The sequence below is a fragment of the Arachis hypogaea genome, chromosome 3 (genome assembly GCF_003086295.3).
Source record: "Arachis hypogaea cultivar Tifrunner chromosome 3, arahy.Tifrunner.gnm2.J5K5, whole genome shotgun sequence".
Lineage (NCBI taxonomy): Eukaryota > Viridiplantae > Streptophyta > Magnoliopsida > Fabales > Fabaceae > Arachis > Arachis hypogaea.
In genome coordinates this window covers 128615432-128631925 of record NC_092038.1, presented here as the reverse complement: position 1 = coordinate 128631925, position 16494 = coordinate 128615432, and the positions used below count along the sequence as shown (strand labels likewise).

The following is a 16494-nucleotide window of genomic DNA, read 5'->3' as shown; positions in this document are numbered from 1 at the left end:
TTGTGATTAATTAATATTTTTTAAATTTTTTGGTTAAGTCTTCTGTGTTTTATTATTGATAAATATTTTTTACAAAATACAAATTTATGATGAGTTATTACAATCATAATTAATTAAAAAAATCAAGAAAAATTATAAAAAATCAAATAAAAGATAAAAATAGAGTAAACATTTATTTTGAAACTAAAAATTTGTTAATTGTGCTAGAAATTCTAAAAATTTGTATCTTATTATATAATCAATTTTGTTACTCACTTTAACCTTAATATTCATTTATTGTATCTAAAAAAGTATATAATGTCACACTTTATTTTTAAAAAGATGAAACTCTTCAAATATATGGTATAATATATAATTTAAGAACAATAAAATAAAAATATTTAGAATTTTATAATAGTATTTAAAATTTTCAATGACGATATTACAAAGTGTTTAAATCGACCAAATGAATTCAATAGTTATTCTTTGCACATCTTATTTAAATTTGAATATTAAAAATTTACTTTTATCTTTTTTTCTAATATAAATTATTTTTGACAAAAAATAGAGAAAAAATTTATTAGACCAAAAAAATATCCGATCAAAAAATTATTATAAGGAGATTTATAATTAGAGAAGAAAAGAATAAAAGTATTAATAATAATTAAGAAAAAGAAAGAAGCTTGTATTAAAAAATGTTAGAAAAGAAATAATAAAGTTCCTATTAATAATAATGTTGAGGAATGATGTTGCTGCTTTAGGTTTCTAACCTTCGTCTTTGGCCATTTTTTTTTTCTGTTCTTTGCCTTTTTTTAAAATTATCAAGTCATAAAAATAAAGAACAATTCAAGAAAACAAAAGCAGCAAGATCGAAAACAGTAAGATCAATAGTAACTATACAACTCAAATACATAGGAGAAAAACAAACTATTATATGATAGAATTAACATGAGTATATTTCATCATTAAATAAACAAAGTTAATGCACAACAAAATTACATGTAAAGAGAAAAAAAAGAAAAAAGAGTTAAAATATCCAAAGTGATAAAAAGATTATTTTATAGAAGACTATAAAATAATAAACTTCTAACTAAATTAAATTGTACTTATTATTATTAGAAAGGGTAAGAGAGAGTAGTAGAGAAAAAGTTTGTGTGTATTCAAGTTGTGTAAAATGATACAATATAGAAGGGTATTTATAAGTGCTAAGAGAATTGAAATAATAAAGACATAATATCCTATAATAAATATTTAGATATGTTAAATAATGCTAATTGATCTAATTGATCATAATTATACTCTAACAAATATATTCAATTAATTGATATACATAATATTAAATTGTGTGATACTTAAATATCTCAATTAGTTGATATAATTAATCCACTGTAATGAATTGTATTTAATGAGTTAAAAAAATAAATCAGAAAACATTTTAAGAAACATGCCAAGTCAACTTTATCATTAAGTGCAAGAATTCAATTTTTATATAATAGAATAAATATAATAGATAGATATATCATTATTCGTTATTTTAACTTATCTATTATATATTTTTTTATATTTACCACTCAATATATTAAAATACAATTTATATATCTAGATAAGAATTACATAGATATTTAATTAAAAGAGCATTTAATTTTTTAAAATATGATAACAGTTTTAATTTCTTTGATTTTTCTTTTTACATTTTTTTGTGTGTTTTTTCAAATAAAAGACAAGTCTATAGCAAAAATAGGAAGAGATTGTAGTATTTATTGAAGAGGAAAAAAACAAATATAATTAAAATTTATACATTTAAAATGTGTTTGAACTTTAAAAAATGATATGAGATATGAGAACCCATAGACACTTGGTTTCAATGAATCTGTTTACACCATTCAACTCAGTGTTCTTTAACTTTCTGTTTTCTTCTTTTTTATTTCATATGAATTTATCAGTGCCAAACATGCATCACATAGAGTATTTTTTAACTCCATCTTAATTCATATATTATCTTTGCTAAACAAAATATAAAAGAAAAAAGACAATAAATAAATTAAAGTTATTATTATTTAAAGAGACAGTAAATATATTAGTATTTTTGTATTTTAAATTAATTAAGATCTAAATGAAAGATAACATTAATTTAAAAAAGTTAAATTAAAATTAACTCAAATATTGATATTTAAATTATAAAAAAATTAATTTTCATATTTTATAAAATATCATACTGGTGGTAATTGTAAATATGACGATACTTAAAATTAAATAAAGTAATACAGATAAAATAAATAAAAAAATAAAAAATAACTAAATCTTGTATAAAATTTACCTATAAAATTCTGTACCGAAAAATAAATTTAATTTTAGTATATTAATAATATAAAATATTTTATATAATCATTCAATTCAATTAGATTTATCTATTTAGGTCATTATTGAAAAATAAATTTAAGATTCCAATATATAATTACTTTAAATTAAACAAAAATTATCAATACTATATAAGGGACATACTATTCCACTAAGAATGATTAGTATAAGGAATAATTTTCTAATTTTCTATACTAATATTAGAAAGTTTATATAATACTATATAATAATATTATCATTATCAATACTATATGATATCAAAACAAAAAAAAACATCGTGCTAATATAATATTATCAATATTATATAAATCATCTTTATATTTATTTTTCTGTGCGTGTATAATATTTAATTAACACATTAAAACATATATAATACAAAGTGATTTACAAATTATTTTATTGAATATTATAAATTAGAGTAATTTATAAATTATTATAAATTCGTATATAATGTATAATTAAATTTAATAAATTTAATTAGAATAAACAAAAAATTATTTATTTTATTTCAGACTTTATAAATGAATAAATTAATTAACTAATATAATAAATTACAATTAATATAGTAAAATTAATTAAGTAATATATATTATAATAAATTATATTAATATTTAAATATCTAATCAAATCAATTAGTTAATATAATTAAATCATAATAATAAATTGTATTAAATGAGTTAAAATAATTAAATCAGAAAAGATTATTCGAAATATGTCACGTCAGCTCTATTATTAAGTATAGATTAGCCTCAAAATCAAGCCAAGCGATTTCTCGGCCTTTGTCTCAGAAATCCCCAAAATTGCTTTTCTTTCATCTCCTTACATTCTTTCTACACTTGATTATGCTCTTCTCTTTCCACACCCCAAAGCCAAACTTTTCCCAACTCTAACCCTAACCTTAATTAATCATTCTCCCCTTCTCCTTCAATCCTCCACCATCGATCACCGATTCCAGCTCTGCAACCGCACGCGGAGTTGTTCGTGATTCTCTCATTCGAGAGTTTCGATCGCAGAGGCTCGTCCAAATCCGAGTTCGCAGTTTCGCCTCCTTCACGTTCTTCTCCGAGTTGGGTCGGTTGTCGAAGCGCGACCGTCGAAAATTGTTGCTGTTCTTCCTGCTATCGATTCGACGATTGCATCGCTCAGCTCCTAACTGTCGTTGTGCCGGTGCCACGGTGGTTTCTGTTTCCATAGAGGGCTTCGACGGAGATTCTTCTCTTGGATCGGTCGTATTCGGAATACTCCGATTTGTGATGGTTTTCATTGAGAGCAGCTGCAACGGAATCTGAATTAGCTGAGATTCTGAATGCATAACGGAATTTTGTGAAGAAGTTCAAGATTCCGCGTTGATTTTTGCTGTCAGAAGAGAATTCTAGTAGTGTTCGTGCTCTCATCCTCAGCCTCAGCCTCAGCCTCTGCCTTGTGGGTTCGATTTGATCGATCTTAACCCTAGTAATTTGCAAGTGGAGGACAAAAACAGAGAAAAGAAGAAAAAAGAAATAGAGCTTTGGATATAGTATTGTACTGTTTTTGTTTTGATTTATTTAATATCAAGGGCCATTCTAGTTTTGGAATTTCATAGGCCCTTTTAATTCATCGTTTATTTTTGTTATCATTGATCGTAATCTTTTTTTTTTTCAAATAGAAAGAATAAATATACGATGGCGGTGTATTATAAATTTAAGAGTACAAGAGATTATGATTCAATTCCCATGGAAGGTCCTTTCATCTCTGTTGGAACATTGAAAGAAAAAATATTTGAATCCAAGCATTTAGGCAGGGGTACTGATTTTGTTCTCGTGGTAACCAACGCCCAGACCAATGAAGGTTGGTTCTGAGACTTTTTAATTAAAACTATTGTTATTCTCATTCAGATAGCTGTTTGGGTGGCGATACCATGAGTTTGGGGGGTTAATTGTAAAATTAAAATATGGAATTATTGCATTCTCTTTGCCTTTGAGAAGGGGCTTTCGTGGTTAAACTCTCAGTGTTTATCATGTTCCTCTCAAAGTAAACATTTTTGCTAGTCTTGGCTTTCAGGAGTTCATGGTGTTGAAGTTGGGTTTGATGTTTTATTTTCATGCACTGACAGTGTTGTTTTACACTGATGTCCAACAAAAATCAGGGAATTGTTGTGTTGTGATTGACAGTTAAATAGGTAATTCTCGTGAATTCTATTGGTTAATAAATATATAAGATTACACTGTCAGTACATGAGAATCACTTTATGATGAAATTCTTGCTTTTTGTAGTGTTTTTTATTTGACTAACATTGGCCTCCACCTCTGCAAAAATCAAAGGAAAGACAACGAGAGAATAGGAAATCCTCAAAGTTAAAATGCTTAGAATGTAGGCCAGGGTGTTGAGAATTTGAGTTCCAGTGAGGTTGTAAGCTAGTTGTAGGAATTACAAGTGCCCAAACCTTGCAGGATTTGCAGCATGGTAGTTAATATATATAATTGCCTTGATGAATGGCATATTCAGTGTTTTATAGCTGCTCTGTCTCTTTGGAATTTCAGAATATCTTGATGAAGCAATGCTGATTCCTAAAAATACCTCACTGTTAATTCGTCGGGTTCCTGGTCGGCCACGTTTACCAATTGTTACTGAACTAGAGTATTATCTCTAACCTTTAATCTTATTACTGTTGTTGGTTTTTGGACTATTGTCATGCATCATGCATGTTGGTTCTTGAAATGGGTAGTCATGGGCTTGCTATTCTCATCTTGATACTTCACGTTGTAGTCACACAGTTTTCCCAAGAAACTACCCTTTTGATTTGTGAGCAAAATTCTGCGTTGAGTTGCTACTTTCCTTGGCTTTTGCAGGCAAAAAAAGGTGGACTTTACGGCTATGGAAGCCGAACCTGAAAACAGCAGCTTACCAGCTGAAGATGCATCTGCTGTAAAATATAAGTCCCTTTTTGCTTTCCATGTGTTTTATTTGAATAAACAATTCCGCTTCATTCCTATTTTATTTACCTTCTCATAACATGACAGCCAGAAGATTCAGATTGGGATGAATTTGGAAATGATTTGTATGAGATTCCTGATGTACCATCCATTCAATCAAGCAACTTAATTCCTGAAGCTCCTCCAACCAACAAAGCTGATGAAGAAAGTAAGATAAAGGCTTTGATTGATACTCCTGCCTTGGATTGGCAACGGTGAGTAAACTATCCACTTACCTTCAGTTGTCTTTCTTTATTCTTGGAATCAGCATAAAAAGGGATGATGACTGTAAATATGAATATGAATTACTAATAAGTAACTTTGTATTCTTTTTCACCTGCAATAATATGGTCAATAATCTCTGGTGGAAGGGATTGCTCATTCTGGAATCAGCACCTGTACTAGAGGAGCTGTTGTTTCTTATTTACCATCATTCCTGCATAAGGATTTCTGCAGAAAATTTCATTTCACATACCAAATGTGCTTTGTTTTGGTGAAATCATTGTCACTCTAGACTTTGCCATATCTAAAGTTTCCTTTTGGCATGCAGTCAAGGATCGGACTTTGGTGCTGGTAGAGGTTTTGGAAGAGGTATGGGTGGACGGATGGGGGGTGGTCGTGGTTTTGGTGAGTCTCCTTTTCCTATTCTATACAAGTTTGAGTCACTGCCTGCTTTGAATACAGATTTTGATATTACTGTTCTAATGCTTATTCACTTACTGAGCAGGGATGGAGTGGAAAACACCTCCCCAAGGCTATGTATGTCACAGGTGCAAGGTTCCTGGTATTTCCTAGACTCTTATTATTATCAGGCAGAAAAAGGGGCTTTAAATCTGCTTAAATTGCTGGATGGCATTGTCGGTTATGCTTAGCTTACTTATTAAACTTTTTTTGTAGGCCATTTTATTCAGCACTGCCCTACAAACGGTGATCCAAGTTATGACATCAAGAGAGTTAAACAACCTACTGGTATTCCGAGATCCATGCTGATGGTGAACTCACAAGGTTCCTATGCTCTACCAAATGGTTCAGTAGCTGTATTGAAGCCAAATGAGTGAGTACGTGTTGGTTCTTCGTCTCCATTCTGTCATATGTAGGACTAATATTGTATTTCTCACCTAATCCTGCTAAACAGGGCTGCTTTTGAGAAAGAAATAGAAGGTTTACCTTCCACCACACGTTCTGTTGGGGATCTACCACCTGAGCTCCACTGCCCCTTGTGCAATGATGTGATGAAAGATGCTGTGCTGACAAGCAAGTGCTGTTTTAAAAGCTTTTGTGACAAATGTAGGTTTCTTTGTCTTCCTGAAGAAGTCCTGGTTCTTAGAATTTGAGTAAATACTTGCGTTTTTAAGCTTATAATTCTTCATTAAGCAAGTAAAGAATGCTTTAGATGATATAATCTCTCCTCAGCATTTCTTCCCGATGTACAAACATCTCAGATGAAGTTTTGTAAATATAATTCTGAAAATTCTTTTCAGGTATTAGGGACTATATTATCTCCAAGTCCATGTGCATATGTGGTGCAACAAATATTCTTGCAGATGATCTTTTACCAAATAAGACCCTAAGAGATACTATTAATCGTATATTGGAGTCAGGCAATAGCAGTGCTGAAAACGCTGGGAGCACCTTTCAAGTTCAAGGTTATTGAAACTATTTATCATGTGACTCTTACGTGGACTTTATTTGGTTAAAAATTTATTGAAACTAACATGCAAATTGCAATTGTTTTCTCCTCCTTTCCAGATATGGAGTCTGCTCGTTGTCCACAACTGAAGCTTCCATCTCCAACCTCATCGGCTGCATCTAAGGGAGAACCAAAGGTTTCACATGTTCATGAAGGAATGACAAATGTACCGGAAACTGTTGATGATAAAAAAACAGTTTCTGCTCCAGCTCCATTGCAAACATCAGAGCAAGTGAAGCCCAGAATGCCTGATGTAAGTGAAGCTACACATGAGTCGATGAGTGTAAAGGAACCAGCCTCACAAGGGAGTGCTCAGTTGGTTGAGGAGGAAGTCCAGCAAAAAATGGTTCCTGCTGAGGCAGGTAATGTAGATTGCTCATGTCATCGTGTGTAAGACATGTAATAATTTATTTTCTTTGATGACAATCTCATTTGTAGTTTCAACTTTCAACTTTGCAGGAAAGAAGAAAAAAAAGGAAGAAAGTCCATTTGCCTGCAAATGGTAAATCTACTCTCCTGCATTCGAATCTATATATTTATGTTCAAATCTGGACATGTATCTGTAACTTTTCCTTTATATTAAACTTTGCAAACCGGATTGCTGCTTGAACATTCGGGGGAGGAGTACAATACAGAGGTCTTTTTTTTTTTTTTTTACCTCTATTTATGTTAGTTGTAACAATGTCAAATGATTTTTATCTCTTTCAGATTTTCAGTGGAAAACCCCACACGACCCTGGGGCTGAGAGCTACATGATGCCAATGGGCCCAGCACCTGGTTACAATTCATACTGGAATGGCATGCAACCTTGTATGGAAGGATTTTTGGGACCCTATGGTGGCCCGATGCAAATGATGGGTTATGGCCTGGGCCCCTTGGACATGCCATTTGCAGGTGGTCTGCCTCATGATCCATTTGGCATGCAGGGTTACATGATGCCTGTTGTTCCACCTCATAGGTATGTACCTTTTTTTATTATCAAAATTTGTGTTGCATATTTAGATAATTACTATTTTAGAAAGCTAAATTATTGTTTAGGGATCTTGCTGCTGAGTATGGCATGGGGATGAATGTTCCGCCTCCAGTTATGAGTAGAGAGGAGTTTGAAGCTCGGAAAGTTGATCGTTGGAGAAAGCGTGAAAATGAGAAACGGATTGATAGGTAAAACAGAATTTCTCCTGGATGGCGATTCATTCTATATATATATATATATATATATAATCAGTTGACACCAGTGTCGATCTAAGTAAATATTGACTGTTCAACTTTTTATTCGTGTAATTTTTGAAAAAATCAACCATTGGATTAGGAATTTATATATTATAAATCATCTTAAAAATATTTTGTCAATCTAAAATCATTTGTTATATCTGTTATGCACTTGAAAATAATGTAATATGTTTGTTCAAAATATACATAGATAAAGAGGTCTTCAATTACATGTTTGTTAATGTTTGATTTTGGTAAAATGTGTTATAGATGATCTTTATTATTTGTTAGTATGATCCAATAGTTGGATCGAAAAATATATATCCTATAAATAGTTATGAGCGCCACCCAATTTGTCGACTTCTCTAAAAATGATGGAAAAAGAATAGACTCTTTAACAAGAGAAAAAATCTTCTATGATGAATTCAATAATGGTTGGAACTCTCAAAATGAAGGGGAAAAAACCTAAGCAATGAAATTCTAAATAGAGCGGAAGTTCTAGATAAGGGATTTATGCCATTAGATATATTCCAAAAAATGAATTAGATTATGCAATGAAGAGACAAATAGTTATGATCACTGTAACTTTATTTAAACTGACACCTATGTCATCCCATAAATATATATGGAATTTAAACTTTACAGTGAAATATCTGTTACCACCGAGTTAATAACTGTTTTAGACATGATTGGTCGTCTATGTGATCTTTTGCATATTTCTTCTGTATTTTGACTCTGTTTTGTTTACGATTTAACATAATTTTACTTTCTAATAGTTATGATTTGTAGCGGGTACAGCTATCCGTTTTCCTGGGTTAACAATGGACAAGGGTCGCATGTTAATCTTAGCAAAAGCTTTGGCTTACAAGATAATCTATTCTTTATTGACGACGTCTAATGAATTTTTTGTTGCCAAATTTTCCAATGTTATTGTGGTTCTTGTTGCTTGTAATTTTATGTGGGTTATTTTCGAGGTATTTCTGTTTTGTTTATCATTGTTAATGAGTTTGTTTCTTTAATGAAATAGGAATTTCTCCAAAGATCGAGATTTTGGTAGGGAAGCGAGCAGTATTGGGGATGTTCCTATGAAATAAAAAACTGTATGTGCTTTTTGTTCTCTTATTTTGCCTTTATTTATCTGTTGACATGTATGCATCATTTACCTTTCTAGATTTTTCCCACTAAATTTTGTTAGAAACTTGAACCTTGAGCTTGAACAGTAATTGCTTTAGATGATGCCATTCAGTGTTTTGGCTTCTTAAATGATGATAGTAGCCTTTAGCAGTTAGTCTTGCTTGTTTTACAGAGTACTATTCTTGTTGGTCATAAATGGTTGAGGGAGAAGTGCCCACTCAGAACCATATATCCCTAATCAACAGCCACCGGTTGGTTTAAAGTTGATTAAAAGGGAATTGGTATAACTAGATTAGAGTTGCATTGCTGCACTTGGATGGTAACAGTAATGTGATTAAATTTATATGCTCTCTCTGGGTTCAGAGTCTCTTTAGCGATCATCTATGGACTATTGTTTTTCGATATTCTTTGACCCATGATACCTTTAGATTTATGCCTTTTATCCTGGTTGTAAGGGTTCTGTTCATAATTGTTGTCCACTAATGGGGGCAGGGTATAGTGATTAAAATTTAATTTTTGTCTATATGGTTTTAATAACTAATACATGGTCTGTACTGCATTATTTATTTTTCGAACATAAAACAAACAAACTTGGGTCAGTATATTGTTAGGCTGTTTTGTGGCAGTTAAATGTTTTTTTTGCCATTCTTGTCATGTCATAGATCTGCCTTTTGAGAGGTAAACTTCTAGTCTATATTATGCAGGGTCTAGAAGTTGTAACAAGGGTAACAAGGATGAGTGTGCCACCTTGTGCGCCAAACAAAAACAAACACAAACTGCTCAAACTATGTGTTCTAAAATGATGTGTTTTGAGCGCAAAAGAATATCATGTGCGTTGAAACTAGTGTGTTACTCATGTTTCACTTGCTTGATTCCTTTAAGTTCCAAGATGGAGTTAGTTAATATAAGCTGTTAGAATGAATAATTCTAACCTATCATGAGTTAGCTGCTTGAAATGTACAAAATGTGTAGCAATGCTGGCAAAGATCGATTTTTGAATGACTAGAATGCACAATAGTGCTTTTAAAATGTTTAAACCTTATGCGCATGAAGTGGCCTTTGAAAAATGAATATGAAAGGGAGCTTTTAATGCTGTCCTCCAAGTCACTCTTAAGCTATCTTCCTTAATTGAATTTATTTGGGTGACCATATTTCTGTCCTGTGTTAGTGGTCCTTAATATATAGAAAGAAAATGTGATTGGTGTGGCTATGTTGCTTACATATTATTATTTGTAATATTATTGTCATTGAAAATTATAATGGAATATTGTGGTGTCAAGAGGAATGTCAAAAAATAATAATAATAATTAAAAAAACTAAAACCGAACATGTTTCAAACTAATTTTTGTTTTTTTTAATGCAGAAATCACTTCCAGCACCTCCAAGTAGTGAGTACCACCATCCCCAATCCCATCGTCACCGTGGGGAACGTGGGGCACCTGATCGGTCTCCATGTGAGGTGGAGCCTCCAAGTCCTATCAAGAGAAAAGCTGACTACCATGTGGATTGGGAACGGGAATGGGGATGGGAATGTGAACGTGATCATGATCATGATCGAGAAAGAGGCCATCACCACCATCGCCACCACCGGTCAGAATCCTCTTCCCGGATGTCATCTGAACCACCAAAACCTCCTCAACTGCACCATCATCTGCAGCTGCAGACCGCAAGCAGAAGGCCAGTGTTCTCTCCCGCATAAGCAGCTTCCCCGCTGAGGAAGAAATGACCAAGAAGAGGAAGATATCTGCCTTTCCCACAACTGAAGCTGCTTCAGCTGGTCCCCTGCCACATCTTCAGCACATCTCCAGGCCGCATCTCAGCTGCTTCGATGGCGATTCATTTTATTTTATATATATGTATATAATATCAATCGACACCAGTGTCGATCTAAGTAAATATTCACTGTTCAACTTTTTATTCGTGTAATTTTTGAAAAAATCAACCATTGGATTAGAAACTTATATATTATAGATCATCTTAAAAATATTTTTTGTCAATCTAAAATCATTTGTTATATCTTTTATGCACTTAAAAATAATGTAATATGTTTGTTCAAAATATACTTATTACATGTTTGTTAATGTTTGATTTTGGTAAAATATGTTATAGATTATCTTTATTATTTGTTAGTATGATCCAATAGTTGGATCGAAAAATATATATCCTATAAATAGTTATGATAAAAAAAATATATATTCTGTTGTTGCTTGTTTTGGGTTGAGAATTGTAACACTACTTGGGTAAGAGGCAGGGGTAAGGTAATTTGCTCCGTGTTTAGTGTTCTGTCCTGGGTTAGCTACCAGATAGGTCGGGTTTGTCTTTATAACTGACAGATGAAACTCATCAGTTATAGGGTAGGCATACATCATATGCATATGTGTGTTTTGTTTGATTGTGCATTAATTAGATTTGTTTATGTGATTATTATGTTTACCTACTATATTTGTTACCTGCTGTATCATACTTCTGTTTCTTTGTCTGTATTACTTGTTTATGCACCGGTGTTTTGGAGGGTTGGAGGAAGCAGAAAGTTAAGAGTTAAGTTAGAAATTGATTCAGGACTTGAAAACATTAGACAGTTATTTACTTTCTGGTTTAATTTATTTTCCTTAAGTTTAATTCTGAGTGTCGGAGTTTTAGGAATACCTCTGATTTTTCCGAGACCTTATATATTATCTATACAGATACTTTTATCATATTGAGAACTCCCGATTCTCATTCCATACATATATTGTTATTTTCAGACACAAGAAGCGAGACACTGCATAGAGCATTCTGGAGACTCTTGAAAGCGAAGAACTATCTTGGAACTTGGTGTTTGTATTTGGTTTATGTTTATATATGTGTATAGATTCTCCATCTTGTATATATTATGTTTTGTCCCTTTTAGAGGTTGACTTGGAGAAACAAAATTTATATTTATTTGTTGGTTTATTTTCGGAGTTATATATATATATATATATATATATATATATATATATATATATATATATATGGATTTTTATTTTAGAGTTTATAGCGCCTCATCACCTTTCGATTTATGTCTTAGGCGTAAAACTCTATGTGGTAGGGTGTTACAGAGTGAGTAATGAAGCTTACCTCAACAGTCAGTTCTTCCATCACGGTGCCGTCAATTGCTCCATCGGAACCAACTTCTTCCTCCAAGTGAAGCATCGTCAACGAATTTTTGGAGGGAGAAAATTAGAATTTTCTGTAATTCCAAAGAGTGAAAGAGGGCTTTTATGTTATCAGGGTTGAATCTTCTCTTTTTAGTACAATTGTTAGGGGTCGGGTTGGATGGTCCATTAATCTGTCCATCCAAATTGACATTTAACTGACACATCATTAACTTAACGTGTTACATATTCATGGTTAGTTGGCTCTAGAGAAAAATTATTAACGGAGGGGCTAACTTGTCTAACGGAATTAAAAGACATAGGCCGGAAAGGAATTTTTTTTTTCTCTAGGGCCTCGTTGTCTTTTGATGTTATTGTCAGGAGTCATGTAAAATTTTTTCTCGAATTTTTTTATTTTAAAATAAATAAAAAAATAATTTAAATTTTTTAAGAATTTTAATTTTAATTTTTTTATTTTTAAATCAGACAAAAAATATCTAATTTTAAAATTAATTCTCACACCAATTTAACTTAACATGTTAAATGTTAAAAATATTTTTATTTAAATAAGTAGATATTTAATAAAATCATTTTGTTAATGACAAAATTATAAAAAAAATTTAACTCATGTAAAAGTTATTTCAAACTAAAGAATTAAATTATATTCTATTAGTATATTAAAGTCATTCTAAATTATGGAATTAAATTTTAAATAAAAATTAATTCTTTTTTAAAAAAAAATAAAATTCTTTTTTTACACTCAAATACTTTTCAAACAAACTCAAAGTTAACCATTTTCAAAAAGATATGTTTTGAATAACTAATTTGATTTAAAAATAATTAAATTATCTAAATCATGGTTCTAAAAATCAAACCCGACCAACCCGTAAAATAGATTTACTAGTAATGTTATATGTCTGTTTGATGCGTTTGCAAGTACATAACATGCTAGTTACTACTTTATGTGCTAACTGCCCATTGCTTTTTGTTCCAACACCAAACTAGAATTAAACTTGAAATTTTGAAATTTGTTTGGTGTCGTTGGCAGCAGTATATACATTGTTTTTTATGTGAATTGATCAAATGCTTATTCATGTGTCTTTAACATCAATGACCATAGACATAGCCACTTGTTCTTTGATGTTTTTAGCAATGCACTTTATTTTTCAATCAAGCACTGCTTTGGACAAGAAAACTATGTACATGTGGTCATTTCTTATCCTCTCAACATGAATATGTGTATGCTTTCACTGTGACTTTGATTTTTGCCTTTTGCAGATTTTTCCAAACTCTTTCAACTTCCAAGGCAAAGTTGCAATAATCAATTTCTTCCAATTCATCTACTTACATAATGCACCTAAGACATACATATGTTTTCATTGTTTGTTCATTCATTTGCTACTTAGGTTGTTTGATCTTGGGAAAACACATTTCTTTTGAACATTTCACTGTTGTATACATGTTTTCTCCTAAGTTGAGCGTTTGTTTATCTTATTGGCTCTTACTTGAATTGTTTGATTATGTCCTCTGAATTCGGTGCCTTTTATCTGTTTCTCCTGAGTTTTATTCTGTTTCTATTTTTTTCAGGATGACTCGCAAAGGAAAAGAGAAAGCCAATCCTTTGGCTCGCTCTCTTCCCGTGCCTCCGAGCACTTTACCTGACACATTCATAAATGCTGAAGCCTAAGAACAATACAAAAAAGTGAAAAACAAAGCCTTTCACTATGAGCGAAAGCTAAACTTGCCTAAGAAATATGCGGACCAAGTTTTAGACAGATTAAATTTTTATCATTGGGAATTCATAAAATTCGATCCAATGGAAGTTAATGAACACCAGGTCAAAGAATTTTACCAAATCTCCTAAAGAGGGATGTCCCGACTGTTTTTCTCAGAGGTGTCACTCTGGACACCTCTGATACTGCTTTAGAGGCCCTCTTAGGTATTCCGCATATTCCTTCGCCTCGTGACGCTTACACTCAGATAGTGAAGGATTTGTTATCGAGCCAGCTTTCATTAGATGTCGTTCTGAGGAAGATTGGCACACCTGAAGTCAAATGGGAGTACAGCAGGGGAGAAAACGCGGTCTCGCAGAGCATCGCGTGCACTGATCTCAACCCGGAGGCGAGGATCTGGCAGCAGATCATCGCCGACTATATCCTTCTGAGCACGCATGCCACGCACATCAAGGTCTACGTGGCGGTTTTGCTTTGGGCCATTCTGGAGGGGAAGAGGATCTCTGTTCTTTCCCTTATCAGAGATTCGATGTGGAAGGTGACACAACAGTAGAAGTACAACATTCCCTTCCCATCGTTGATCACCAGATTGGCTACTATGTCTGGGTTGGAGAGATGGCCGACAGACCGGATGTCCGTCCTGATCAACAAGCAGTCGTTTCTGCCATACGGTGACTACAATGGACCACCACAGAAGAAGAGGAAGACCACTAAGCCATCATCATCATCATCAGCAGAGCCATCAGCACCTCCAGCACCTCCTGTGCCCATACCCCAACTCCAGACACCCTATGAGCTGGGTCGTGAGATCTTGGAGACTCTGCATCACATTGAGCGCCGTAACACTCGCCGCTTCCAGTAGATTATGGCGAAGTTTGATGGGCGAGATCCTGGGCCACCTCCTCCGGATACACCAGAGCCTGAGCTCGAGACTGAGGAGCCGGCACCAGAGGAGCCAGCAGCTGAAGCTGGCCAGGCAAACGAGCCCCAAGAGCATACAGCAGCAGAGGCCACAGTTGAGGAGGCCACATAGCACATAGTTAAGGAGCCAGCAGATCACATTGTTAAGGAGTCGACAGCTGTAGCTGAGCCAAGAGCTGAGACAGCATCAGAGCCAGCTGGGCAGGCATCTGAAGAGCATAGAGCTGATCCCGCCACCCGTCCATCCAGCGCCATCATTGTCTACCACCGTCATCACCACCCACCACCGCCAGGCGGTGGAGCTTTGTAGATTCGATCACCCCAGTCCGTTTATTGCACGGAAGATCGTGCATCATCTAAGTGTGGGGGAGGATCTACTGTTTTTAGGTGTAAATATTCTCTTTTGAACACTTGTCATTTAGTTTATTTTCAGTCTTTATTATGCTTTTTATGGATACTTTTAGTGCTTTCACTTATGCACTTTTTACTTTGGTATATATATATTAGTTGCTTCTGGTTATATCTAATATTGCACTTTCATTTTGGTATATATATACATATCGCATTTTATATTGCATGGTATATAGTATAGATATGGATTGTGATTGGATGATGTGAATAGCTTATGCCTAGCTCATTTTGATCCTAATTGTTCATATTACTTTTTGCTTGTTGAAAATTAGGAGAAGAACTAGAAAATTTTGGAAAATTTTGCATCTGTCACAACATACATACATACATATATAGAAAATAATTTTGGTGAAAAACAACAAGAACTTTCTAAGAATTTTGGGCTTTCTATTGAATTGATTGGAAAACTGTTTTTCAAACTTGCTTGAATGGATCTCATATGGAACATAGAAGAGTAAAGAACGAATACCTTGTGAGTTTTTGAGCTATATTGAGTGGTTACACATTCTAACCACTAATTTTGTTCATTGTGTGCTATATTCTTCTATGATTATAATCTTCGTTTTACTTGATTCTTTATTTCCAATGATTGATATTTTGAATTGCATTGAGCATGATTGAGGCCATCTTTGTTTAAAGCTTACTTTTCTCATATAGCATACCCTTTGCATTTACCATTATTAAACCCCTTTTGAGCTTTATTTACCCCATTGTTTTTTATTTTAGCACATCACAACCATAAGAGAAAAATCATGAATTACCTTGAATTTTATCATTGATTAGCTTAGGTTGAAGGAGTGTGTTACATTTAAGTATGGGGGGATCTTTTGGGAAACTTTGGTAGTAAAAAGAAAATGTTTAATTTGGGCATTCATTGAAAATTTTAGAAAATGGGAACATTCATGTATGAACTAATTAGACCATATGAAATTCTAATTTGAAAAAAAAAAACTCTTCATCATAAAAAGGGCGCAAAGACACCCTAAAGAGTA

At 32.9% G+C, this 16494-nt stretch overlaps 1 protein-coding gene across 5 annotated transcripts; it reads left to right on the top strand.

The window, feature by feature from the left end:
• Positions 1–3099: 3099 nt before the first annotated feature.
• LOC112791512 (E3 ubiquitin ligase PQT3-like) lies at positions 3100–11325 on the top strand. Of its 5 annotated transcripts, none has more exons than XM_072233508.1 (17): positions 3112–3858; positions 3983–4164; positions 4463–4495; positions 4857–4953; positions 5166–5241; positions 5337–5503; positions 5839–5915; positions 6016–6072; positions 6186–6342; positions 6424–6575; positions 6770–6934; positions 7038–7340; positions 7438–7480; positions 7687–7936; positions 8017–8139; positions 9215–9287; positions 10685–11325. In XM_072233508.1, coding segments are annotated over exons 4-14 (1278 nt in total). In that variant the 5' UTR covers positions 3112–3858; positions 3983–4164; positions 4463–4495; positions 4857–4873; the 3' UTR covers positions 7688–7936; positions 8017–8139; positions 9215–9287; positions 10685–11325. The 5 variants fall into 5 exon arrangements, with proteins under 5 accessions (XP_029153032.1, XP_072089607.1, XP_072089609.1 ...); XM_072233507.1 differs by having other exon boundaries at positions 3276–3858; positions 4430–4495; XM_029297199.2 differs by lacking the exon at positions 4463–4495 and having other exon boundaries at positions 3100–3858.
• Positions 11326–16494: the final 5169 nt, after the last annotated feature.